Raw genomic sequence first — 27,981 nt, forward strand, 5'->3', positions numbered from 1 at the left:
TCCAACCCACCCTGCACCATACAGTTATTACGATCCTATTGATTATATTCCCTATGCTGTACTTTATACCCCCATGCCTTGTCTCTAAGACCTTGATATTTTTAAAGAAAACATCCCTCTTCCCAGGATATTTTATTTTTATGTATTATCACACTCCTCATTTGTCTGATTTTTTCCCACTGTGATTAGATTAGGTGCTGTTGGCTGGCATTCTACATATTCAGCTTTCTCAGTCTTCCTCAGGATATCACATCTAGAGGCACAAAATGATCATCTGGTTCCTCATAAATGGTAATTTTGATAACCAGGCAAGAAATCGCCTGATTATTCCACTGTATTTTTCTCCATCCTTGTAATAAGCAGTTTGTGGGAGAGCTTAAGACGATGCAAATATCCAGCACCTCATCCAAATTTCATCTTAAATTCAGCACATATTGATGATTCATACGTGATCCAATCATCATGGTGATTGTGAAAATAATTCCCCAACTCCAATCCTCTTTTCACAAGTACCATTCAGCTCTTGGCACTCCACTGTAAAAGCATGAGACGCACTCTTCTTTACCGCTCATCACTTTATCATCACTTTGGACTAATGAATTCCTCCTTTTTCAATGGTTTATAATTCATTATTGTACTTAAACGTTCCCTTGTTTAGACTGTCCCAGAATTAGCCAGTGGAAATTCCTATGTCCCTGTGAGAACTTAATTTCTGGCATGACAAGATGTTCCAGGTTCATCTTGTACCTACCCTGCCCCAGCCCTGGAATCAGCCATTTCTCCACAGTCTTGGTTCCATTTAGCAGGGAATGGATTAAAGAACAGGTGCTACGTGTGCTCATTGTTACTGAATATTTTTGCTTCTTGGCCCTTCCAGTGGACAGAACTAGAAATGCATGTATCTGTAACTATACACACACATATACATATATAAATATATATCAAGACCTTTTATAAAAAATGTTTCCTTTGAGGATTAACAGCAGAGCTTTGAAACCCAAGTGCATGGGGAAGAGAGAGAGACAACTGTTTGTCTTCTAGTCAGAACCGTTTTGTCTTTCATCCAGTTAAATAGGAAAGGAGAAGTCCTAACTGTATAATCTAGAAGCTTTACAGGTCACCAATCTACAGAGAAAACACATTAAGACTCTTTGGATTAGGAAATGTTGAGCAATACTCAGTGAAAAAGCTTGGAAGGTACCCAAAGCCTGGAACTAAAGAAGGGGATAATGATTTTTATATGGGTTTCTTTCTTCAGAGCTCTCACGAGGATGATCTCTTTCCTAAGCCAGTTGAAGAATAGAGTTGAGAATGTCTAAACTACTGTTGAATGAAATGTTAACAGATAACATGTAATGAACACATTTCGAAAATGCTTAAACTTTTTTTTATTTTTTAAACCACAAGACTCCCAGAGCCTATAAACAGAGTAATACGGGGTGGAGCAAAAGTAGGATTACGGCTGTTCACATTGAAAATAATACCCTAGGGGTGGGTGGCAGGGCGGAATACAATACACAATAATTCTAATATGTCTGGTCATTGCTTTTTTAAGACATACTAATTATCATCTTTAAAACTCAAAAATAATTTTTATGTCACTTTTGTTTAAGAGCTTTACGTAACAGTAATTAGGGGAACTGAAATGAACCAGTCCATGTACGTAATTTGAGGCCATTAACTAGACCACCTACCAGCCAAGATGCAATATTAACTTTGCAGCAATTTATACTATAATTAGTTTTTTCTTATTTATTATATTAAAAGCCAGTGCCAATTTTTAAATAATTAACATCAATTTCACATAATCTTTTCCAGAAAACAGAATAACAATTTGCTTAATAACATTTCAGCAAATCCCATCCAACAATATATGAAAAAAATAATACACTACAGCCACGTGGGATTTATTTTATGTAAGGCTAGTTTGTGCATTTGAAAATCAACAATGTAATCTACCATATCAACAGGCTAAAGAACAAAAATCACATAATCCTATTAATTGAAGAAAATGCATTTGACTTTCCAAAGACCATTTTCAAATTTGTAATGATTAAAATTTTTCTTTCCAAGTAAGTTATAATCATACGTCCATTTTATTACTATTATTTGATTACAATGGCAGCAAAGTGAATATCTTTTTAAATACAGTACCTTTTGACTTTTATGACCAGAATTTAATTCACTAGTTACCAGTAAAATGTGTGCTGTGGAATGTGGTCATTGATAAATGGTCTATATTTGTAAAACATGCAATTTGTTTTCTGATAGTAATGTTAATATAAATTGATTAATGTAATTTTATCTTAATCCTGCTTTGACCTAAAAGCATGCAGTTGTAAGATAATACAGCTTGTGGCTATGGAATACAATGTGGCTCTAGTAAATACCCATAGGACGGTCAGATTTAGAACTTTCACACTGACATGATTTTCCAGAGAACTAACTTTTAGATTCTAATATTGGTCAAAATTAAATATTTAGAGTGTTTGTGTGACTTATATGTAATTAAACATGTGAGTGTGCAAGAAAACACACTTCTTTGGTTCACCTGAAAGTAAACTGTAGTAAAATGAAATTATTTTTTTTTTCCTGAAGGAAATCAGTAAGGTCAGGTGCAAGTTAGAGTTAAAGATTAAAAAAAAAAAAAAAAAAAAATCACAAGTTAAAAATATCAAATGCCCTCTTCCACCATGTAAGGATACAACAAGAAGTCTGTGGTCTGGAAGGGAGCCCTCCTCATCAGACTATGCTGGCAACCTGATCTTGGACTTGCAGCCTCCAGAATTATCCCTGAGGGAATTAACTAGGGCCTGAAATGTTATGAATCAAGACTTGGTGAAACAAAAGACACTCCAGACTCAAGAATGGAATCAGGTATAGTCACTCTGGCTATGATGGTTTCAGGAGTAAAACATAATGAAAGAGACATGAGACACCTCTTTTCCTTCCTGACTGCTTGAAGATGGGCTGCCATCAAAAATGATGTAACTATCCAGGCCAGGAAGTTCATGACCAACAAATTACTTCAGTGGAAACAAATTGTCATCGATGTCCTTAACCTTGGGAACTAAGACAAAAATTTAGGGAAAACTAGCTAAAACTTACATGGCCACACGGTTATGTCATCTTTGTATTTGGATTCATAACACATTTTGGTGGTGGGAAAACAACTGGCTTTGGCATGATTTATGATTCCCTGGATTATGCAAAGAAAAATGAACCCAAACACAGACCTTCAAGACATGTCCTATATGAAAAGAAGACCTCAAGAAAATAGCAAAAGGCTCTGGCCAGGTAGCTTGGTTGGTTAAAGCATCGTCCTGATAATGCCACGGTTGTAGGTTCAATCTCTGGTCAGGGTATATACAAGAAGCAACCAATGAAAGTGTAGATAAGTGGTACAACAAAATTGATGTTTCCCTCTCTCCCTCTCAAAATCAATTTTAAAAAAAGAGAAAGAAAAACAAACTGATTGTGTCCTCTATGTGATGGCACAAAACACTTAGAAAAAAAACCAAACCAACTGAGAATGGAATGAAGACAGTCAAAGGGACTGAAAAAGCCAGTGTTGGTGCTGGCAAAAAGTAGGAATAAATATTTTCAGTGACTTTATCTATAGAGATTGTGCAGATTTTTAATGAGAGGACTAATAAACTAAAAAGTTAAAAAAATCAAATGCCAATATAGTACTGATAATAGCCAATATGGCCACCGTGTTTACTTTTGGTTTTCACATTTAAGAAATAATAAAATAAATGTTTAAAATCCAGAACAAAAACTAGTTCATATGGAGAAAAAAGTTAAATGAGTTAGAAAAGTAGTTAATGAGTTAGAACTAGTTTCTATATGTCCTTAAAAAGAACAATAAAAACAAAGTAGATCTATATTGTCCTGAAAAAGGTTTGGAAAGGCTCCCGGAAAAACCTCTTGATCATAAATGGCAACAAAACAACAATGAAAGCTGTTGCAATTTTACTTTGGTAACGTTTCCACTATATTTTTAAGTTGTCAAATACTAGGGGATTGAGATAATGAAATATACATGTACTCTTAAATCTACAAGCTCTCAGCTGTTCAGCATCATGTGATAACTACCATAACATTATTTCTAATGAAGAATTATCACAACCAAGTGAAACAAGTTACCAGTTAGAGCACTAAAATTAAGTTTAAAATGGGCTCTGATAACGCTCATTTCATTGATGCCCATCAATGAAATGGGTACTGAAAATGACCTTGAACAGATAAAAATCTGCCAAGAGTTAGACAGAAAGATGATAGATATAGAAAACATAATTATTAAGAGAGTAGTTACTTACGCTGTATGTGAATGAGCTGCTTTGGCATCTTAAATTCCCCAGGATATATAGACTCATAGTAAGCAATATTACTTTCTGCCTCTGGGACAGGTATAACCATATTATCCCTCTTCTCGCCATATACTTGCTGTGCTGAAATAGCCCGCTGAAGATGGTGTTCCTACAAAGAGGGAATAGGTAGGTTTATCTATTAAAAATACAGCGAACAGAATGTACAGTCTTATAAAGAGATTTTTGTTCATTTGTTAAATTTAATTTCTTCAGTTTAAGAAAAAGTACCACACTGATATTGAGAGTTAAATTATACAAAAAATTCCAAAAACTGACTAAAACTGTTAAAGTTTGCATTTTACTCAGGAGATTAAAAAGAAAAGGGTTAAAAACATTTAAATTCATATGAACAGAGCAGGCTATGGGTGAAAAATATTTTACTGATTTTTAATCTATTCAGTACTTTCATACAAATATGATCTTTTCAAAGAAAGGTAGAGATTTAGTTCCATTTTTTGTTGATGAAACTGACAGATTCCAACCTGGTCTTTAGTCTGGAGTAAACCTTTTTACATGAATTTCCAGATCCCTTTCAAAGAGCAGTACAGACAGTATAAAGGTTGAAAGCACAGGCTATGGGAGTTTTTGTCTCTTGGCAAGATCCTTCATTTAATCTTCTAAATCTATTTCCTTAAATAAGAGAAAAACAGATTCTACCTGATAGGGTTGGTTGGAGATTTAACTAAGGTAAATATACATAAAATGTTTAGTATAATGTCTGGTATAACAGTTCCTCAAAATAAGCTTTGATTTAGCACACAGGAAGATTTTGAGAGCTTGTGATATTACTAGCTGCCATAAAAATATAAAGTTCTCATTCAACTTTATAATCAATGAATTTTTTTGTTAAATATTTTATTAAATTTAATGCTTTTCTTAAATACCATATTTTGCCATGTATAATGTGCACTGTTTTGCCCAAATTTTTGAGGGAAAAATAAGAATGTGCATTATACATGGGTAGTACTAATTCTGTATCTATATACATTTTTACTTCTTTATTTATGCTTATGTGTTAAAAGTGTAACTCTAGAAAGCGGTAACGATATTCATATGCAAAATCATACCCTGGAACACCATAATAGGTTTTGTTTCTAAATATTAATAAGTAATTGAAGTAAAGAATTAAAATGAAAGATTTTTTTCCCTCAGAGTTTGGCCCAAAAACATGGGCATGCATTATACACAGCAAAATAAGGTATATATAAAATACTAAGTTCAGGGATGAAAACATTTCAACAGTATGAAAACAAAAAAATCCCAGTCCTCCTAAGTAGCTTGTATTAAATATATATGTTTATATACATTTAAATGCACATACAGGATTCTACTGTGCAACACAGAACTTTATCCTTTGGTTCACTTGATACAGTCTGTAAATCTTTCCATACTGACACTTTTACTACAATTTTTACAACAGCTGCACTGTATTCCACTATATAGATGTACTATAATTTAACTAGAACTGATAGGAAAAAAAAACCCCCTGGAAACAACGTAAATGTCAATCATTCTTCCCAAATGCTGCAAAAACCACTCCTGTACTATCGTATACAAGACATTTTTTGTGGATTTATGAAAGCATCTATAAAACAATTACAAATGGAAGTGCTCAAATGGTATAAATGAGGTTACAACAACATATATTCGTATCATTCCTTGTAGTAACATCCTTTTTGAATTTTAAAATCATCTATCTTAATTTTTTTACAATGTTTTTTCTTCCCTTAAATACTGCTTTTTGCTCATTGTCAGTGCCATTTTTCTTTTTTTTGATGTTTAAATACGATTCCCTTTTTAATACTAAGAAAATTAGCCCCATGTAATAAATTTTACAAGTATTATTCCTGAAGTTTGACTTCTGATTTTGTTTAGAGTATTTTTTACATGCAGGAAAGTTCAATCAAATTTATTAATCTTCTTCTTTATGGATTTGTCAGGACTAATAACAGATGCACATATAAATTGTATAGTCACAAACGAGAATGTATAAACAAATACTTCCCTTTTTATAACTCATTATGATCTTTGATTCAGGTTGCCTAAGGGCCCCAGAGAGCTGGTAGAAACTAAAAAAGTAGGGGTCCTCAACTTCTCTGGGCCGTGGACTGGAACTGAGTCACAGAGCAGGAGGCGAGCTTGGATGTAACATTCGAATCATCCCAAAACCATTCTCCTCAACCCTGGTCTGTGGAAAAACTGTCTTCCATAAAACTGGCCCTTGACACCAAAAAGGGTGGGGACCACTGGTGTAGGGGGCAGGAGTTATGACCAACAGCTGATTATATTCTCTCATACTTGGGTAGTTTTATTGTCTTGTGTACTGGCCCCTACTGCCCACTGTCACAGGGGGCTTCTGTGAACTGCAGCTGGGAAGTCTGTCACATGCATATGAGGTCTCTCCAGAAAAAGTCCAGTCATTGTTAATATAATGAGAATCGTTTGCACAACATCATTGTAACCTGAAAGCCAAGGTGAGTGGACTGGAATGTGCATGCGTGAACAATGACTTTACTGTACTAGTCAGTGGGGGCAGGAGATGCTGTTAAGCGAGCATGAATACTGTGTGGCCGTCACATTCAAAATGACTGAGAACAAATCTGCATCAGATTTTGCATTAAGCTTGAACATTCCTCTGCAGAAACTATTAGGGTGATTCAGAAGGCCACAGCTATGAGCAACTGGTGAGTGGCAACTTTATCATGACAATGTGCCCGCTCGTGCATCATGTCTTATGCAGTTTTTTGATGAACCATCAAATCACTCAGGTGACTTGGTCAATCCCCCTATAACCCAGATTTGGCATCCTGTGACTTCTGGCTTTTCCCAAAACTAAAATCATCTTTGAAAGGGAAGAGATTTCAGACCATCAATGAGATTCAGGAAAATATGATGGGGCAGCTGATGGTGACTGGGAGAACTGTGTGAGGTCCTAATGTGCCCACTTTGAAGGGAACTGATGCATCATTGTCCTAAGTGCCATATTAATGTATCTTGTATCTTCTTCAATAAATGCCTCTACTTTTCATATTACATGGCTGCAACTTTCTGGCCAGACCCTGTACCCTTCTACTCTGATGCCTTCAAAAGTCAAGAAAAATTTTTCCTTGATCCATTCCCCCTACACACACCCCCCGCCCCACACTCAAGGAGGGAGTGGGGAAGCAAGGCACATTATCCTTAGTTTGCATTTTGTTCCTAATTCAGAATGCTCAATCTATTATTATTTCTTTGTGTAGGTGACATGTAAGAGACATAACTTATCTTTTGGTTTTTCTTTTGTATAAGGATAGCAAGCATAAATGTCATGCATAAATCATCTATTTTCTTTAATGATTAAAAATGTCCTTTTATCAGATAGTTCTGAGATAGCTGCAGAGTAGCGGGAAGCTCTGTTTACTTGCTCACAGCCCCAGGCCAGTCTTGCAGCTAAACCACAGAACAATCAACTTGAAAAATCAAGCGAGTTTGAGAAGGTGTGTGAGCCAGCAGGTTTGCCATGTGAGTGACTGTTATGCCTGTGAGGGCGCTTGCGGGTAAGCAGCCCAGATTCTCCTGGTGAAGCCACTGCTACCACCACTGCAGCCGCTGCCCAGCCTGGCACTTCTGGCCGTGCAGATTTGGAGCAAGAGCCATTTTGTGGAATTTGCAATATCATCCTCGGGATAGGCCACCAGAACTGTTGCACCTTGGCACCTGGGCTTGCCTCTACTTTTACATGTAGATCTCTGCATCCTCTGAGAGCCAAGATCCTAGGGGCTGAGGTACTTATTGAGGAAGGGGCTATAGCCTCCCTGGCCCCATGTGCCACTGGAACTGTGAATGGGACAGAGTCTGACTGAGGTGGCTGTGGATTGGCCAAGGAGCTGGGGGATCCAGGGGGCAGAGAGAAGCATCCGGGGTGATGCTGGTGATAGACACTGTGGCAGAAGCGCGGTGGCAGAAGCACAGTTGGAGGGAGTCCAAGGCTGAGATTCACTGGAGCACCATGCCGCCACCCCATGTTATAGTTTTGCTGCTCGACTCTTCCCTCCTCTCCCCCAACCCATCAGGATAATATGAGACTTAAAAGACGACTATTCTACTGATTTGGGAGAGCGGGGGAGAGGCATTGGTGTGAGAAAGAAGAGTTGATGGGTGACCTCCTGTATGTGCCCTGACTGGGGATCCAACCCATGCATGGAAGCCCACTCAAGGCGGAGGCAGGTATGGTAGGGGTTGAGTTCCTTAGGCAGCCAGACAGGGGAAAGTTCCCACTGACAAACTGGCCAATAAAAATCAGGTCTCAAACACAACAGGGGAGAGTCCACATAACCTACACAAAGGACGTTCTAAGAGGACCCAGATAAGGAGATCAAGGAGTCTGCAGTGTGGGGGCTCTTTGCTCTTTTTTGTTCCTTAAAGGAACAAAAAAGAGCAAAGCACAGGTTGTGTGCTTGCAGCCAACCACCTTGGGCTCCAGCGAAGAGAGGGTAGCACAGACTTGAGCTGTACAAGGAAAGTTTGGAGTGGGAGGCACAGGCCGAGTCTTGGGGGAGTGGCTGTGAAATTTTCAGGCTGGATATACCTGCGCTAAACAGCAGCCAACAGTCTTGAGAAGCACTAGCCCTTCCCAGTGGAAAATCAATGACCTTACCCTGTGGGATACCGCTCCTTTCACCCTCTGAAAATACCCCTGCCACAACCTCTGAAATCCTGTTTGTTCTACTCAGGAACTTTTTTTGTTCTTTTTTCAGTTTTACTCTGTCTGGGTGTTCTATATTGTTTGTTTATTTTTCCTTTTCTCCTACCTTGCATCTTAAGTAGACAGCAATATAAACAGACTGAGAGGTCATCAAGAAACTGGTGGTAGGGCACAGCCAATCCATAACATATCCTGGGAAACAGACTAGTGCTTCCCCATCATGGGAGAGTCACAGAAACACCCAGTGTCTGGCAGACTTAAAATTTGGGCCCTGGAAGCCTAGTGGCTCAGGGGAGGGGGAACACCCACCCATCTTCCCTGAAGTCTGAAAAGACACCTGCCAGGGTAGATCCAGGAATCACAGCCCCATTTCCGCCAGAAGCCCTCTCAGAAATAGTTGGGTCCATGACTAGTATAAGACTGACAGCAGGCCAGTAGACAGAGACAGGCAGAGGTAGATCCTGTGGTGACCCAGGACATATGCTGACATACTCTTGGACCCTATGCTGATAAAAGCCAGCTTTGCAGCAGCTTGGCCCACTCTGGAAGCAACCAAGCCTGGAGGAATCAGTCACAAACAGTGGATGGCCCACAGCTTCAAAAAGGCAGCCAAGGGCCAGATGTGGACAGCCTGTCACTGGCTTACACCAGACTCAGACATAAGAGCAGCATCCAAAGGGAGAAACCAAACGTCAAGATTTACACTTTGCTGAGACAAAATATCCTTGGTTCTTTTCTCATTATCTTAGCTATTTTTTCTTTTTTTATAACCTTTTTACTTATTTTTTAATCTATTTCTTTTTTATTTTTGGTGCTCTAATTTAAAATTTTTAAAAAAATGTTTATTCTCTTACAGTTTTCTTAATTTTTCCCCCTTTGCCCTCCTCCACACATCCGCTCCACCCTACTCCCACACTGTTGTCCATGTTCATGGGTCATTCATACATGTTCTTTGTCTAGTCCTTTCCCCTTCTTTCCACCATTGTCCTCCTTCCCCATCCCCTCTGGTCACTTTCAGTCTGCTCCATGTTCCCATGCCCATGGTTTACTTTGTTCGTTAGTTTATTTTGTTGAATAGATTCCATTTATAGGTGAGATCATATGGTATTTGTCTTTCACCAACTGGCTTATTTCACTTAGCATAACAGTCTCCAGTTCCTTCCATGTTGTCGCAAAAGGGAGGAGCTCTTTCTTTTCTTCTCTCTCTTTCAATGCAGATTGATTTTATTATTTTTGTAAACGCCAAAGTCCAATATAAAATATTAAAATATTTAAATCCATTATAAAGTCTCAGCAATTAAAACAAGATGACACCAGCACAGAAATAATCAGGTAGATCAATGAAATACAATGTGGTGTTCTAATTTTTCATTCTTATCTCCTATTCTATTCATATATTTGATTACTCTCCTGTTCCCTTCTCTCTATTATTTTTGTTACTTTATCTGTGTTCCTTTACCCCATTTTCTTATTTTAATCCATTATGAGTAGTAGTTCTCTTCCACTTTCACCTCTCATAATCACTTTTCATTGGTCATCTCATATTCTTTTTCTTTTTCTCCTTTCTCTACTATTCCATTTCTCTTTCTGCTTTTAATATTCTTTGCCCTCTGGTTGTTGATATTGCTGTGGTGGTCAGGGTGGGTTGCTTGTTTTGGTGCTGTTTTTCTGTTGTTTTGCTTTGTTCTCCTAGCACCTATACGGAAACGTACAACACATGGTAGAGGTTGAGCTTCTTAGCCAGATGGAGGGGAGTTCCCACCAATGAACAGGTCAATAGCAATCAGGACCCAAATACAACAGGCGAGTCCATATAACCCATACAAAGGACATTCCTAGAGCATCCAGATCATGAGATCAAGGAATGTGTACCACTGGGGCAAACAGGACTCCTAACATACAAGGCCACTACACAAACAGTCTGATACATACAAACATAAAGAGACAACTAAAATGGGGAGACAAAGAAAGCCCCAAACGAAAAAAAAGGAGGAATCTTCAGAAAAAGAACTGAGTGAAATCGAGGCAAGCAATTTATCAGACATAGAGTTCAAAGTAATGGTTATAAGGATGCTCAACGAACTTAGTGAGAACTACAAGGAACTTAGTGGAACCTACATCAGCATGAAAAAGGACACAGAAACCTTGAAGAACCAGATAGAAATGAAGAACGCAATATCTGAAATGAAGCACACACCAGAAGGAATTTGAATCAAGCTACAATAAGTGGAGGATTGAATCAGTAAGCTGGAAGACAACATAGAAAAAACAAATGAAAAAAGACTCGAAAAGAATGAAGACAGTTTAAAGGAGCATTGAGACAACATGGAATATGACAATATTCTCATCATAGGGATACCAGAAGGACCAGAAAAGTGAGCAATGGGTAGAAAACCTGCTTGAAAAATAACTTGTTGAAAGAAAAAGTCATACAAGCCCAGGAAGTACAGAGGGCCTCAATCAAAATGAACCCAAAGAGACCCACTCAAACACATATTATAATCACAATGGCAAAATTTAAAGACAAAGAGAGAATCTAAAGGCAGAAAGGGATTAAATGCTAATAACATACAAAGGAGCTCCAACAAGGCTATCAGCTGCTTTCTCAACAGAAATCCCACAAACCACAAGGGGCTGGCACAAAATATTCCAAGTAATAAAAAGCAGGGACCTCCAGCAAGACTAACATTTAAAATGGAAGGTTAAAAAAGAGCTTCCCAGACAAAAGAAGGTTAAAAGAATACATCTCCACAATGCCAGCTCAGAAAGAGATGCTACAGTGACTGATTTAAGAATAAAAAGAGATGGGGGAGGGGGCACAGAAAACAAGAATAAAAATGGCAATTAATAAGTACCTATCAATAATAACCTTAAATGTAAATGGATTAAATGCTCTAATCAAAAGAAATAGGAAAACACGACCCACATGTATGCTGTCTACAAGAGACCCATCTCGAACAAAAGAGACACATAGGCTGAAAGAAAAGGGATGGAAAAAATATTCCAGGCAAATGGACATGAAAAATAGCTGGGGTAGCAATACTTGTATCAGACAAAACAGACTTCAAAACAGAGGCCATAACAAGAGACAGAGAAGTTCAATACATAATACTTAAGGGAGTAGTCCACTAAGGACTACTTGTGAACATATACATATATGCACACATTATATGTACACTTCAATATATAAAGAAAATATTGGAGGGCTTTCAGAAAGAGAGTGACAAAAAATGGTCATTGTAGGGGATTTTTAACACCCCACTGTCAACAATAGATAGATTTTCCAAACAAACAATCAGCAAAGATATTGTAGCACTGAATGACACTTTATATCAAATGGACTTAACTGATATTTATAGAACATTTCACCCCAAAGAAGCAAAATACACATTCTCCTTTAATACACATTAATAATTATCAAAGATAGAGCACATGGTAGAACACAAAAGAAGCCTTAACAAACTCAAGAAAACTGAAATCATATCAAGCATCTTCTTGGATCAGAATGGCTTGAAACTAGAGACTAACCTCAAGAAAAAAGTGAAAAACATTCAAACACATGAAGGCTGAATAACATGTTATTAAAATAATGAATGGGTTAACAATAAGATTAAGGAGGAAATCAAAAAGTATCTGGAAAGAAATGAAAGTGAACACACAACAGCTCCAAACCTCTGGGACAAAACGAAAGCAGTCCTGAGAGGGAAGTTCATAGTAATACAGACCTACCTAAAGAAGATAGAAAAATCTCAAATAAACAACCTAATCCTATATCTAAAAGAACTAGAGGAACAACAATAAATAAAACCAGAGTGAGCAGAAAGAAGGAATTAATCAAGATAAGAGTAGAATTAAATGACAGACTAAAAAAATTAAAAAGATCAATGAATCCATGAGTTGGTTCTTTGAAAATAAACAAGACCAACAAACCATTAACCACACTCATCAAAAAAGAGAAAGGACCCTAATAAAATCAGAAATGAAAGAGAAATTAACAACTGATACCACAGAAATATGAAGGACTGTAAGGAATTATTAGGAACAACTATTTGCCTAGAAATTGGACAATCTGGGCAAAATGAATAAATTCCTAGAAACATACAATCTTCCAAAACTGAATCAGGAAGAAGCAGAAACCTGAATAGACTAATAACAACTAGCCAAACTTGAAGGAGTAATCAAAATACTACCAACACACAAAAGCCCTGGTCCAGATGGCTTCCCAGGAGAATTTTACCAAGCATTCAAAAAACAACTAACATCTCTGCTTCTCAAACTGTTCCAAATAATTCAATAAGAGGGAAGACCCCCAAACTCTTTTTAGAAGGCCAGTATTATCCTAATTCCAAAACCATGTAAAGACATAAGAAAGAAAATTACAGGCCTATTTCTCTGATGAACACAATTGCTAAAATTTGCAACAAAATATCAGCCAACCAGATCCAACAACACATTACAAAGATCATACACCATGATCAAGTGGGATTCAGGCCAGCAGATCAAGGATGGTCCAATATTCACAAATCAGTAAATGTGATACATCACATCAACAAAATGAAAGACAAAAATCACATGATCATATCAGTAGATGCAGAAAAAGTATTTGATAAAGTCCAGCACCCATTTATGATAAAAACACTCAGCAAAGTGGGAGCAGAGGGAGCATACCTCAACATAACAAAGTCCATACATGAGAAACCTACTGCCAATATCATACTCAATGGGCAAAAACTAGAGGCATTTCCCTTAAGATCAGGAATAAGACAAGGATGTCTGCTTTCACAACCTGCACTCAACATACTAATTTAGGTCCTATGCACAGCAATAGGACAAGAAGAAGAAATAAAAGGCACCCAAATTGGAAAAGAAGAAGTAAAACTGTAATCATTTGAAGATGGCATGACAGCATACACAGAAAACCCTACAGGCTCCACCAAAAAAAACTATTCAACCTAATAAGTGAATTCAGCAAAGTAGCAGAATACAAAGTCAGTATACAAAAACCGATGGCATTTTTGTACACCAACAATGAACTATGACAGAAAGAAACTAAGGAAAAAAAAAATCCCATTTACTATAGCAGCAAAAAAGAAAAAGAAAGTAACTAGGAATAAATTTAACCAAGAGGACCACTACTTGGAAAACTATGTAACACTGAAGAAAGTAATTGAGGAAGGTAGAAATAAATGAAAGCATATTATCCTGTTCATGGATTGGAAGAATTCACATCACTAAAATCTCCATACAACCCAAAGCAATTCACAGATTCAATGCAATTCCTATTAAAATACCAAGGGCATATTACACAAATCTAAAACAAATACTTCAAAAATTTACACGGAACCAAAAGAGACCCTGAATAGCCACAGCAATCTCGAGAAAGAAGAACAAAGTTGGAGGGCTCACTATACCCTGTATCAAACTATACTACAAGGCCACTGTAATCAACAGTCTCATATTGGCATAAGAACAGACACATAGATTAATGGGACAGAAAAGAGAGCCCAGAAATAAACTCATGTCTCTGTGGACAATTAATATTTGACCAAGTGTACAGAAGGATACAGTGGAGTAAAAAATAGCCTCTTCAATAAACGGTGTTGGCAGAACTGGACTGGTACATGCAAAAAAAATGAAACTAGACCACCAACTTATACCATACACCAGGATACAGTCAAATGGAGAAAAAACTTAAATAGGAGTCGTGATACAGTAAAAGTCCTTGTGGAAAACACAGGCAATAAAATTTCAGATACCCCACACAGCAATATCCTTCCAGTGTATCTCTGAGGGCAAGGAAAATATAAAGGAAAAAATAAACAAATGGGACTACATCTAATTAAAAAGCTTGTGCATGGCCAAAGAAACCAGCATCAAAATAAAAAGATAACCAACTGTATGGCAGAACATATTTGCCAATGATACATCAGACAGGGGCTTAATCTCCAAAATATATAAAAAACTCATACAACTGAACCCCAAGATGACAAAAAATCCAATTTAAAAATGAGCAAAGGACCTGAACAGACACTTCTCCAAGAAGGACATAAGATGGTCCGTAGCATATGAAAAGATGCTCAACATTACTGGCCACCGGAGAGATGCAAATTAAAACCACAATGAGGTATCATTCATACTTATCAGAACGGCTATCACTGATAACTCAACAAACAAGTCCTGGTAAAGATGTGGTGAAAAGGGAACCCTAGTGCACTGTTGGTGGGAATGCAGACTGGTGCAGCCACTGTTGAAAACAGTATGGAATTTCCTCCAAAAACTAAAGATGGAACTGCCTTTTGACCCAGCGATTCCACAGCTGAGAATATACCCTAAGAATCCTGAAACACCAATTCTAAAGAACTTACGCACATCTGTGTTCATAGCAGCACTATATACAATAGTCAAGTGCTGGAAACAGCTTAAGTGCCCATCAGTAGATGGATGAGATTAAAAAACTGGTACATTTATACAGTGGAATACTACACAGCAGAAAGAAAGATGCCTACCCTTTGCAACAGCACAGATGGAACTGGAGACTACTACGCTAAGTGAAATAAGCCAGTCAGTGAAAGACAATACCATTTGATCTCACTTGTAAGGAGAATCTGATGAACAAAATAAACTAATGAGCAAAACCAAATTAGAGACATGGAAACAGGGAACACACTGACAACTACCAGAAGAAAGGGTAGAGGGGTAGAATGGTGGAAAGAAGGGGAAGGGGTTAGTCAAAGAACATGTATGAATGACCCAAGGACATGGACAATGGTGTAGGGATGGACTGTGGAAGTGGGGGATGCAGTAGACGGAAGAGGGAAAAGGGGGAAAATTGGGATAATAGAATAAACAATAAAAAAATAAAAAATAATGTCCCTTTATCATAGAATACATTCCCCTTGCACTTAGTATTTCCATGTTCTTTTTTCCTACTTTATTAAAATGTCTCCTATGTCAGGTCATTATTTAATGTACTTTAAACAGTGTAGTTTCATACTACCTTTTATTACTGGGTAACACAATCCTCCTCCCACATAATTCTTTCTCAAAGTTTTCCTGGATATTTCATGCTATTTTCCTAGATGAATCATAATGAAAATTATATTTTAAGTGTGAAATGGGACTCCCAAAGGTTGGTTTTTACAGGCAATACAGTATGGTGCTTAAGAACTAGGACTGTGTCATCAAGAGTTCCTCTGGACTTGAATGTTGGTTCCACAGTTCACTAGCTGTATGACTTTGGGACTTGGAACAAGATTTTTTAAAAGTATATTTTATTAATTATACTAATACAGTTGTCTCATTTTTTCCTCCCCTTTATCCCCCTCTTCCCTTCACCCCCGTCCCTCCAGCAGTACTCCCCCGCCCCACCCCTTACTTCATGTCCCTGGGTTGTACATTTAATATCTTTGGCTTCTCCATTTCCTATACTGTTCTTAACCTCCCCATCTATTTTGTGCCTACCAATTATGCTTCTTATTTCCTGTACCTTTTCTCCCCATTCCCACTGATAACCTTCCATGTGATCTCCATTTCTGTGATTCTGTTCCATTCTAGTTGTTTGCTTAGTTTTTGTTTTTTAAGTTCAGTTGTTGGTACAAGATATTTGTCCCAGTCAAGTTTTATTATGTGTAAATGTCCATTTACGTACCAACCATATGGGACTGTAGTTACGATAAAATGCCTAAGGCATACTAAATACCCAAAACATGGGAGCTAAAGAATACTTTTCAATATTAAAGAAGCTAGAGTTTTCTATATGCTTAGTCCTTCTAGTGTGAACAGTGTCCTATAGAAAAATATTCCCTTATGTTTATTTCCATAATTGTGAAATCAAATGGTTTATCAATATTATAGTGAATTCTTACTGGTTTAAAAAAATCTTTCTTCATAAAACAAAAAACCGCAAGTATTTCACACCATTTCCTCCTATCTTGAACAATCAAGAAAATGATGTCCCCTTAATACATGCCATTTAGGGGTAAAGTGTCATGATGTGTGCCACATATTTTCCAATGCCTCAATCAAAAACATTTTCTGACTATAGAATAAAAAATACTGCAAAACATTAATTATAGAATTTAGGCTGAGTATATAGGTGTTCATTGCATTATTCGTTCAGTTTTTCTCTAAGTGGAAACATTTTCTTAATAAAAAATGATAGAATAGGGATCCAAGATATGTATAATAGACAACAGACATGGTTAAGTTCTTCTTTAAGTCTTAAAAATCATTCCTCAACAACTGGGATATAACTATAACCTTAAGTATTCCTACTTACTCCCTCACATGTATGTATGAGGACTCAAAGGCAAGGAGGCCAGAGAAGATCAGTGTGGCTGGAACATGGAAAGTGGCGGCGGGGGGGGGGGGGGGGGGGGGAATGACAAGACACATCTGCACATGAGGTTAGAACCAAATCATGCAGAGTTATGGGTCATGTTAAAGACTTTTTGTTTTAAGAGCAACAGTGGCTGAAGGGCTTTAAAAGATCGCACTGGTGGTTATATGGAAAATGAATGATAGCTATAGAATAGGATATATATAACCTTTAAATGGTTCAGAATAACAATATGAGAAAAACACCACCAATTTATTAAGTAAAAAAAGATCTGAAAATTGTATTCTTAGGATATGTGTTTAACCTTTGAAAAAAGATCAGCTGAACTTATGTATACATAGAAAAAATGCCTAAAAGTAGGGGGTGTGTGTGTGTAAAATAATCCTTCTCTTTATACTCCTTTATTCTTTTCCCTGCTTTATTTTATCATCCTGACATATCTTATACTTGGTCTGTTACTGTTGTCACACTTCCCACCCCACCCTATTCCCCCCATCTCAATCTAAGCACTATAAGGGCAGAAAGTTCTGTCTATTTTGTTCACTGCTGAATAGCCACCCTGAAATAGCACTGGGAACAATGCATGGTGCTTAAATATTTGTTGAATAAATGAACATGAATGTATCTATCTATATATATTCATACATGCATGCACACACCACACAGTTTCATAAAAGGAAGTATATCATTTCCAGGTGGCATGATTTTGAAACACACTTCTGTATTTTTATTTCCCATGTTTCTAAAACAGACTTGTAATACAAAAAATCCGAATATATTTCACTAAATGATGATATAAATTATTTGGTTCAGTAAAACTTCCCATTTAATTCAGAAGCTATCTAGGTGTCCATCAATCAACTGATGGATAAAGACATGGTATATACACACAATGGACTATTATTCAGCAATAAAAAAAATGAAATCTTGCCAATTTGCAACAACATTATGCTAAGTGAATTAAGTCAGGCAGAAAAATACTGTATGATTTCACTTATATCTGGATATAAAAAACAAAACAGAAACAGACTCAGATACAGTGAATAAACTTATAACTGCCAGAGGGGAGAGGGTTTGGGTAAAAAATGTAACAGGAAATAAGAAGCACAAACTTCCAGTTATAAAATAAACAAGTCACAGAGCTATAAGGTATAGCACAGAGGTACAGTCAATAATATTGTAATAATTTTGTCTGGTGACAGATGGTTACCAGACATATCATGGTGACCACTACTGTAAGGTATATAAATGTAGAATCACTATGTTGTACACCTGAAACTAACGTAATATGACATATCAACTATACTTTAATAAAATAAATAAATTTTAAAAGTAAATAATGAACGAGTATAACATCATACTCATAGCTTTTCAGGTAAAGAAAGTATTTTTACAACCCCAAACTATATACGTCTATTTCTAAGAAATAGAACATCAAATTACATAATGTTAAATTTTAAGTGAAATTGAGATTTTTGCTTTGAGTAGGCAAATTTAGCATGAAATAAATGAGAATGAGTTCTGAATTTGGTTCAGTAATTACGTACTAAATGTCTTGACTAAATACCTGAGACGGTCCAACTCTACTTTATAATTCTATAAAAAGTTAGACATTCCCTGAAGATAATTTATTTGTCAGTGAAATTTTAGAATAAATCAACTTGCAGCATTGAGTACATCAGCATTCCCAAACTGTTTTCACTGGAATATTTAATTTCAATTTATCAACAGATAGTCCAATAAAGAGTTTGACAGGGGGAAAAAAAAAAGCAGAGAACACTGGATTCTGAATTTAGATTTTTCTACTTTATAACTTCTAAGAGATTTTAACATGCTAATGTAAATTGAGGTTCTTCATGAGGGAGAATACAGTCATTCTACACCTTTGACAACAGAATCATCTTTTTCAGAAAATACTAATAGTTCATGGAAAACTTTTGTAATACGGTTTGGGAAATGCTGGTATAGAACAAAAACTACAGATGCTGGAGCAGAACATCTTGTTCATTAAGTAACTTAGTCTGTATTTATGGAGTGCTAACTGCGCCTGGCACTGGGAACAACAATGGTAAATAAAATAAGACACAGCTCTTGACATTGCAGAGCTTACATTTTGGTAGGCGGCAGAGATACTAATAAAATAGTCCTAAAAATAAATTGTAATGTGTAATAAGTGCCATAAAGGAAAAGTACAATGTGTTAAGGGAAATATAAACAGGAAAAAGATCTCAAGGACAGCATATCACTTTTACTAGTGCACAGTGACATTTAAGCTAAGATTTGCAGAAATGGTAGCTAGTTAAAAGATTGTTTTAAAAAAAGAAAATAATCTAATGCTAAAGACTCCTTACTAGTTTGACATCTTGCGTAGGTAGAGTTTCTTTATATTATAGAATATTTATAATAATTAGGTTTGGGTGCAATTTAAGGGTTAACCGCCAAAACACCAAGAACAATTCCAGTTTTTCATAAAATAACAGTGCAATAAACTCTTGAATAAGTCTGATCTTACAGGAATAAAGTAAATAAAATTAAACAACCTAAAGAATTCTTTAATATTCAATGGAATGAGATGAATCATAACTTATGATTTAACAAATAATTTTAAAAGACTCTCGCACTGCCCTGGCTGGGTGGCTCAGTTGGTTGGAGCATTGTCCTGTACACCAAAAAGGTTGTGGGTTCGATCCCTGGTTGGGACAAGTACTGGAGGCAAATGATTGACGTCTCTCTCTCACATCATTTTTCTCCCCACCCCCCAAAATCAATAAACATATTCTGAGGTAAAGATTTTTTTTTAAAAAGTCTCTTGCACTGCAAGTATTTATAGTTGTTTTCTATACATACCATTATGAATAATTAAAAAGGAGGATCTAAAAAAGACCAAACAATGATCTTTAACAAACTTCAAGGGCATACTTTCATGTCTCCATGAACCTTGTTAACTGGGCTCCAAAATCATTCACTTTTGTTACTTCAGCATGCCTAATTCATTGCCAAGAGCATTAGCTTTAGAGACAGAGACCCAAGAAAGAACCTTAGTTTCCTCATGAGACTCCAAGTACAGCAACTCACTTTGCTACCTATTTTTAAAATTGTATTAGATATATATATTTCTCACCCATCTTTCCTTCTCTCCAGCAGTTAATGTTTACTCTTTTACTGTCCTCTGTTATTTTTGCTTACCCTATAAAAAAACTTTCCATTTGCAGGTGTCCCTTTTTATGGTCTCTTTGTTAAACATATTGGTAGTTAATGTGAAAAGATTAACTGGCTTTAAACAGGGCCTATCACTTAAATTTTGAGAAGTCAAAAAGCATTTTTATTGAGAAGAGTGGCATTGGCTGTCGACAAAAACCTGAAGGGACATTATTGCAAATATATATTAAACATCTGCTCTGTGCCTTTGCTCATATGGAGAGATAGCTATGCTGACTAATTTACCATTCAATGCCTCCAACCCACCATGAAAAATTCCCACTTGTTTTTCAAACTCTGGTTTAAAATCATCTTTCCTCTATCTCACCTAATTTTCCTTCTATAGTACTACAATCTCTCAGAAATTGTGCTGTAATTACTTGTTTACAAGGTCCAACGTGATTTGCATTCCCCTTTCCTTGTTACCTCTCCGGCATCATTTACTATTCCCTTCTTTGCTCTTGTCATACTAGGTTTCCTTGTTCTTTGTCAACTTATAAAAAATAGCTTGCAAAAAAAGGAAGAGAGGGAGGGAGGGAGCGACAGCTTGCTCCCTCACCTGCTTTAAGTCTTTGTTCAATAGTGATCTTTGCAGACAGATTAATCCTCACTATACACTCACCACAGTGGCTAAAACTGAAAGGCTGACATCAAATGATGGTGAGTCTGTGGAATAACTAGAATTCTCATACACTGTTAGTGAGAAAAAGATGTGGCAGAATCTTTTAAAACCAAACACATGTTCCACATGGCCTGCTCCTGGGTATTTACCCAAGAGAAATGAAAACACAGCCCACAAAATAACCTGGATAAGATTGTTCACACAGTTTTATTCATAAGAGTCCCAAAGTGGAAACCACCCAAATGTCCATCAGTAAGAGGACAGATGAACAAACTGTGATATAATAACAGAATGGAATACTACTGAGTAACAAAAAAGAATAGGCTATTCACAACAGGAATAAATCCCCCAAAACATTGGAGTGAGTAAAAATAGCTTTACACAAGAGTTGATACTCTTTGAGTCCCTTTATATGAGTTCTCATAATAAGCAAAGTTAATTTATGGTGAAAAAAAATCAAAACAGTAGCTGCTTCTGGGGTGTGGTAACAAGAACTGACTGGGAATGAGAATGAATTTTCTGGGATAATGGGGGTTGGGTTATGTAAATATATAATTTTGTCAAAAGTCAGCAAATATACACTAAATATCTGTGAATTTCTTTGAAAGAAATTTAATCTCAAAAGAATAAAGTAAATAAATACTGAACTCTAATTAATATGTATGCTGAAATATTTAGGGAAACAAGCATTGATGCCTACAATTCATTTTGAAATGCATCAAAAAAGTGAGATGGATAGACAGATAAAGATGAAGAGATGTGTCATAAAGCAAGCAGAATCTAACTTGTGGGCATTTGGGTGGTCATGGTAAAAACCATTGAAATATTATAGCATGTTTGAAAATTTTCATAATAAAGTATTGCAAAAGAATATGGAATCCCCCTTCTCAACCCCAGAACACTTATTCTATATCCTGCTACCCTAGTTTATTTTCCTCTATAACATTTACCATCTTATAGACTACAAAATTATTGTTTTATTTCTTGTCTGTCTCTTCTCCCCAGAACAAAAAAATCCATGAAGGTAGGAACTTGTTTTACCCCAGATCTAGAATTGTGCATAACACATACAAGTCTCCAAACTAAGACTAAATTTCACAAAAGCGAAGAAAAATTAAGACACACACATTTTGCTTTTTGTATTTAAAAAACCTCAGGGCAAATAGTTAAAAAAATAGTGAAGAAGGACAGAATATTTGGCAAGGAAAGAGCAATTCAATACTTATTTTCTGTAAGAAGTAAATGGTAAAAGAGCCTAAGTCCATTACCCTCTACCTCTCCTCCTACTTAGAGCTCTGTACTTAGAAATTACTTTTATCTTTAGATAGTAAAGGAAGACCATTGCTAAGGTACAGGTAGAACAGTCCAGTGCTCTTATTTCTCTTCAGTGTGAAGTATTTGTCAATTTAGTACTTTCCTTAGAAAATGTTCAGGGCTTAGAGTTACTAACTAGCATGGTCAAAGGCAGCCCTAGGAAAGCTTAAGTTTTAATTCTGATCCTTGTCTTCTCATGTCCCTTATTTGTACCCCTTACATCCCTTTAGATTTGGATTGTCTGAGCTTGCATGCCCAGTGTGATATTTGGCCAAGTGAAGGAAATGGACTAAAATTAGTTTCTTTCTACTGTCATAAAGTCAATCTCATCAGAATGTTTTCCTAAAATTAAATTTTAAAAGGCTCAAGAAGCTCTTATTTTTGGTTATAATCTTTATACTGATGATTTCTATAGCTCCCTCCAATGCACCCTTTAGAACTAGACGTATGCCATTTAATACCTTTTATTTCATACAGTCAAATAAAATTCATATGATGTTTCTCAGTTTTTTTGGGTTAAAGCAACATCTGAAGCCAACAGCATTGAATAAACTAATTATCTTAATTTAAACTTGTCAAAAACAAAACATGTTTAGATAATCTAATACAAACAAAAGTTGTACCAAGACTTAGTCCTTAGCCCTTGTACAGTACATAATCTTGCAATCTCATCCACTATCATGGCTTTAGTTACCATTTGTATGCTGATGAGAGGATTCAAAAATCTTAATTTCTAGCCCAGATTTCTGTTGAACTCCAGCATATGTATAACAAAAAAGATCTTTTACTATATGTTCCTGAGCCATCTCTTGAAACATCAACATTCCCATCTGCTGACTCTCCAAATCTGTTCCTCCTCTTGTTCGACCTATTTCAGTGAATTGAAAACCAGCATATATCCAGTCACTTAGGCCTTATTTTTCCAGCTCACCCTTGCCTCCTACTTCCCCATTTTCAAATTAGGCACAAGATCATCTAGATTTCTCACTCATTTTCTACCTAGAAATTATTCAGTGATTTTTTTTTCATTCCACTGTCACAGTTCATGTAGCACCTAGCCTTCCAATATCTAATATCACATTATTCTCCAACTCCCTTCTACAGACACTATCAGTGGTCTTTCTAAGTTTGATCACATCACTCTCATGCAATCTTTGACTCTCTACTGCTTTTGTTATAAAATTCAAACTTCTTGGCATGGCGAACAAGGTCTTTCATGATCTAGCTCTACCTAATTCTTCCAGTCCAACACCTTCCCACTTTCTACCCAGAATTTCAAACTTCAGCCATAGTACTTTCTCCATAGCATCTACTGGTGACACTTCCTGTCTTTAAGTCTTTAATCATCTAAACCTCTGTATTCTTTGTAATTCTAAGATGTCTACTCCTCTTTTAGAAAGTCTTTCACAGCTACTATGTAACATATCACAATGGTGATTTAGAAAACAGGTAGGGGTGATTTTTAAAAAATATCTATTTCATAAAGATTCAGTTAAAAATCCCTATGAAATTGAAAACTGAGCAAGTCAGAATCTAGCAAAAAAAAAAAAAAAATCCTGATAGAATTTTCACTCCTAAACTACCTGTTTCATATGTACTAGAAGAGGCAGGGCACAAGAGGTAGGAAAGAACACCAAAATAATGAACAAGCTCAATAATGAGATATTTTAAAAAGGCATTCATCTTGGATAAAATATTAATCTACTTCAAAGAAATGACTTTATGAGGCCCCTGTTACCTTTGGGAACTAAAGCTTTAAAAACTTCACTTAGCCTTTATTACTATACCTATTAATTCATCTTTTCAGAATTAAAATAATAATAGCTAACATGCACTGAGCATTCATCACATGCCAGGCCCGAGCTTCACAAATCTTATTTCATTTAAAGCTTACAACAATATTGTTATACACACATGTAGGAAAAAAAGGTGGCAACTACCATCCCTGTGTCACAGATCAGTAAGCTTGCCTAGGTTCATTGACAGCTGGATTTAAACCCTGCTGTGAGTATGAGCTCTGAACTTCAGTGTATTGCCTCTCAAAAAGGTGGATTCCCCACAGATCACTTCTTAGTTGTAAGGAAAAACTGGACCACAACTTGACTGGGTGATTAAATTAACATTAATGAGGAACAGACAGATATATGTGCTCCCAGATGTGATGTTACGAGAATACAACCTCCCTTCTGTAACATTCTAGCTAGAAATGCAATACCTGAAATCTAACTGAGAAAACACCAGACAAACCCCAAATGGTATCATTCTATTTTTTAAAAAAATCAAAGGACCTATAATCTTAAGAAATGTCTACATCATAAAAGTTTAAACCCTCACTGAAATATTTAGGGTCATGATGTAGGCAATTTATTCTCAAATTGTTTGGGAAAAAATGTGTGGGGGAATGGCAAAGTGTGTAAAAAGACGTAATAAAGCCAATGGGACAAAACGTTAATAGTAAGTGTATGTAGGTGCACTACTCTTTTTCTTGCAATTTTTCTGTAAGTTTGTTATTATTTCCAAATAATAGCATTTTTTTAAAGCTAAGAGCAAAAGGAAACTTAAGAAAAAGTAGACTCTGTAAGCAAGAAGAGACGCAAGTACTTTTTCCAGAACTGCTGCCAAGTAACTGCATAATCTTATACAGTCTCAGACTACTGTCTTCTGAATAGTAGTTCTAGGGATACCATTAGGTGTTACGTCAGGAGTTCTGTAATAAAATAATTTAGGGAAATGCATAGACAGAAATGAACAATGTTGAACAGATTTTTTATAGAAGAATCCTCAGATTTTACAATAGTCAAAATGCATCATGACTTCCCAAATGAGTAATACAGAAACCTTTTCTTATTATTGACAATTGTTAATGTGATTTATCTAATGTTAAAAAAAATATTTATTGCTCATGCTATTACAGTTGTTCTGGTTTTTCTCCCTTTTCTCCACCACCATCCAGCTCTGTACTCTTCCCTCCCAGTCAATCCCCATACAATTGTTCATGTCCATGAGTAACACATAAACGTTCTTTCATATAATCCCTTCACCATCTTTCATCCAGTCCCCACTCCCACTCCAGCAGCTGCCCATCTGTTCCATTTATCAATGCTTCTGTTTCGATTTTCTTCTTTTATTGTGTTCATTAGATTCTGCATATTTGGTAAATGAGATGATGTGATTTGTCTTTCATGACTGAAATATTTCACTTAGCAAAATATTCTCCAGGTCCATTCATGCTGTTGCAAAAGGTGAGTTCCTTCTTTTTCACCACTGTGTGTTATTCCATTGTGTAAATGTACCACTGCTCTTTTATCCACTCATCTACAGATGGGCACGTAGGCTGTTTCCAGATCTTGGCTATTGTAAGTAAAGCTGCTATGAACATTTTTTTTGTATTGATTTTTCAGGGTTTTTAGGATATATTCCCAGAAGTGGAATTACTGGGTCAAAAGAGAGTTCTATTTTTAATTTTTTGAGGATACTCCATAATATTTTCCACAGTGGCCACACCATACTACATTCCCACCAACAGTGCAGTAGGGTTCCCTTTTATGCACATCCTTGCCAATACTTGTTGATTTATTGATGGTGGCCATTCTGAAAGGTGTAAGGTAGTAGTATCTCATTGTGGTTTAATTTGCATTTTTCTGATGATTACTGATGTTAAGAACTTTTTCATATGCTATCAGCCATCTGTATGTCCTCCTTGAAGAAGTGTCCATTCAAGTCCTTTTTTCATTTTTTAATTGGATTGTTTGTCTTCCTGGTGTTGAGGTATGTTAGTTCTTTGTATATTTGGGAGATTAAACCTTTATCAGATGTATCACTGGTGGAAATATTCTCCTATACAGTGGGTTCCCTTTTCATCTTGCTGATGGTTTCTTTTGCTGTGCAGAAGCTTTTTAATTTAATGTAGTTCCATTTGTTTATTTTCTCCTTTGTTTCCATTGCCCTAGAAGATCTATCGGCAGGAATATTGCTATGCAAGATATGACTGCCTATGTTTTCCCCTAGGACTTTTATGGTGTTACATCTTTTATTTAAGTGTTTTATCCATTTTGAGTTTATTCTGGTGTATGGTCTAAGCTGGTGGTCTAGTTTCATTTTTTTGCATGTACTAGTCCACTTCTCCCAACACTATTTACTGAAGGGACTATCTTAACTCCACTGTACGCTCATGCCCTCTTTGTCAAATATTAATTGACCATAGAGACATGGATTTATTTCTGGGCTCTCTATTCTGTTCCACTGATCTATGTGTCTGTTCCTACGCCAGTATCAGACTATTTTGATTACAGTGGATTAGTAGTATAGTTTGATAGCAGGTATTGTGATCCCTCAATATTTACTTTTTAATATGATCTTAAGCTCACAAGAGATAAACACGGTCTACTGGTTACATCTCTTAGCTGTCTCTGTTCTGTTCATCAAATTATTTCGGTCTTCAGACACATGGTACACTTGTACTTTATTGGCCCTGGTGTGGCTAGCTGCAGGCATGAGGTAACTATTTCTGGCCAATGAGCTGTGAGTCTGAGCACCTTATGTTATTCCTGGACCAGAGTATTTAATTGCTGGTAAATGATGTGAAATCCTTCAAAGGGCTCCTTCCACCTGCTACCATGTTTGAGATGCTGATTGCTGCATCAGACTCGTTGGTTCCCCAGCTGACCCATGAAAAAAATATAACATTAACAAGAAATGAACTTTTGAGGTTGTTTGTTACCGCACCATAACCTAGTTTATCCCAAGAGACATAAGTTGGTCCCAGAAGTAGGCAACTGTTATAACACAAAAGCTAAAATACAAGGTCTGTCCATAAAGTATCAAGCCATGTACTATGAAAAAGACAATTCTCGAAGAAGATACAAGAAACACTGTACATAGGACAACAATGCCTCAGTCCCCTTCAAAGTAGGCACCTTGGGACCTCACACAGTTCTCCCCACTGTCATCAGCTGCCCCATTATATTTCCCTGATCTCACTGATGGTTTGAAATCTCTTCTCTTTCAAAGGTGATTTTAGTTTTGGGAAAAGTCAGAAGTCGCAGGGTGTCAATCTTGGCTGTAGGGGGACTGAGTCACTTGCGTTATTTGATGTTTTGCCAGAAAACTCTGCACAAGACATGATGCATGAACGGGCACACTGTGATGATGAAGCTACCAAATCACCAGCTGTTTTCGTCATACTGCATCTCTCAACCAATGGAGAACACTGAGGTAGTACTCATTAATTTTTTGGCCTGGAAGGGTGTACTATGATGACCACCACCTTCCCAGTCAAGAAGCACATTTAGTCATGGCTGGTGTGGTTCAGTGGATTGAGTGCTCGCCTACGAACCAAAGGATCACTGGTTTGATTCCCAATTCAAAATGCTTGAATTGCAGGTCAGGTCCCCTCTAGGAGGTGCACAAGAAGCAACCACACACTGATGTTTCTCTCCCTTTCTTTCTCCTT

The 27,981-nt window shown here is 36.6% G+C and overlaps 1 protein-coding gene across 3 annotated transcripts in view; it reads right to left on the bottom strand.

The window, feature by feature from the left end:
* EPC1 (enhancer of polycomb homolog 1) overlaps window positions 1-27,981 on the bottom strand; it is a 78,035-nt gene that overhangs the window by 28,719 nt on the left and 21,335 nt on the right. For all 3 annotated transcript variants that reach the window (XM_054582285.1, XM_054582283.1, XM_054582284.1), the window contains exon 2: window positions 4,323-4,482. In XM_054582285.1, the coding sequence (XP_054438260.1) occupies window positions 4,323-4,482 (160 nt within the window). The remainder of the gene's footprint in view (window positions 1-4,322; window positions 4,483-27,981) is intronic.

Source organism: Pteronotus mesoamericanus, unplaced genomic scaffold (assembly GCF_021234165.1).
Source record: "Pteronotus mesoamericanus isolate MK-2021 breed Mesoamerican mustached bat unplaced genomic scaffold, CSHL_Meso_final contig_69, whole genome shotgun sequence".
NCBI lineage: Eukaryota > Metazoa > Chordata > Mammalia > Chiroptera > Mormoopidae > Pteronotus > Pteronotus mesoamericanus.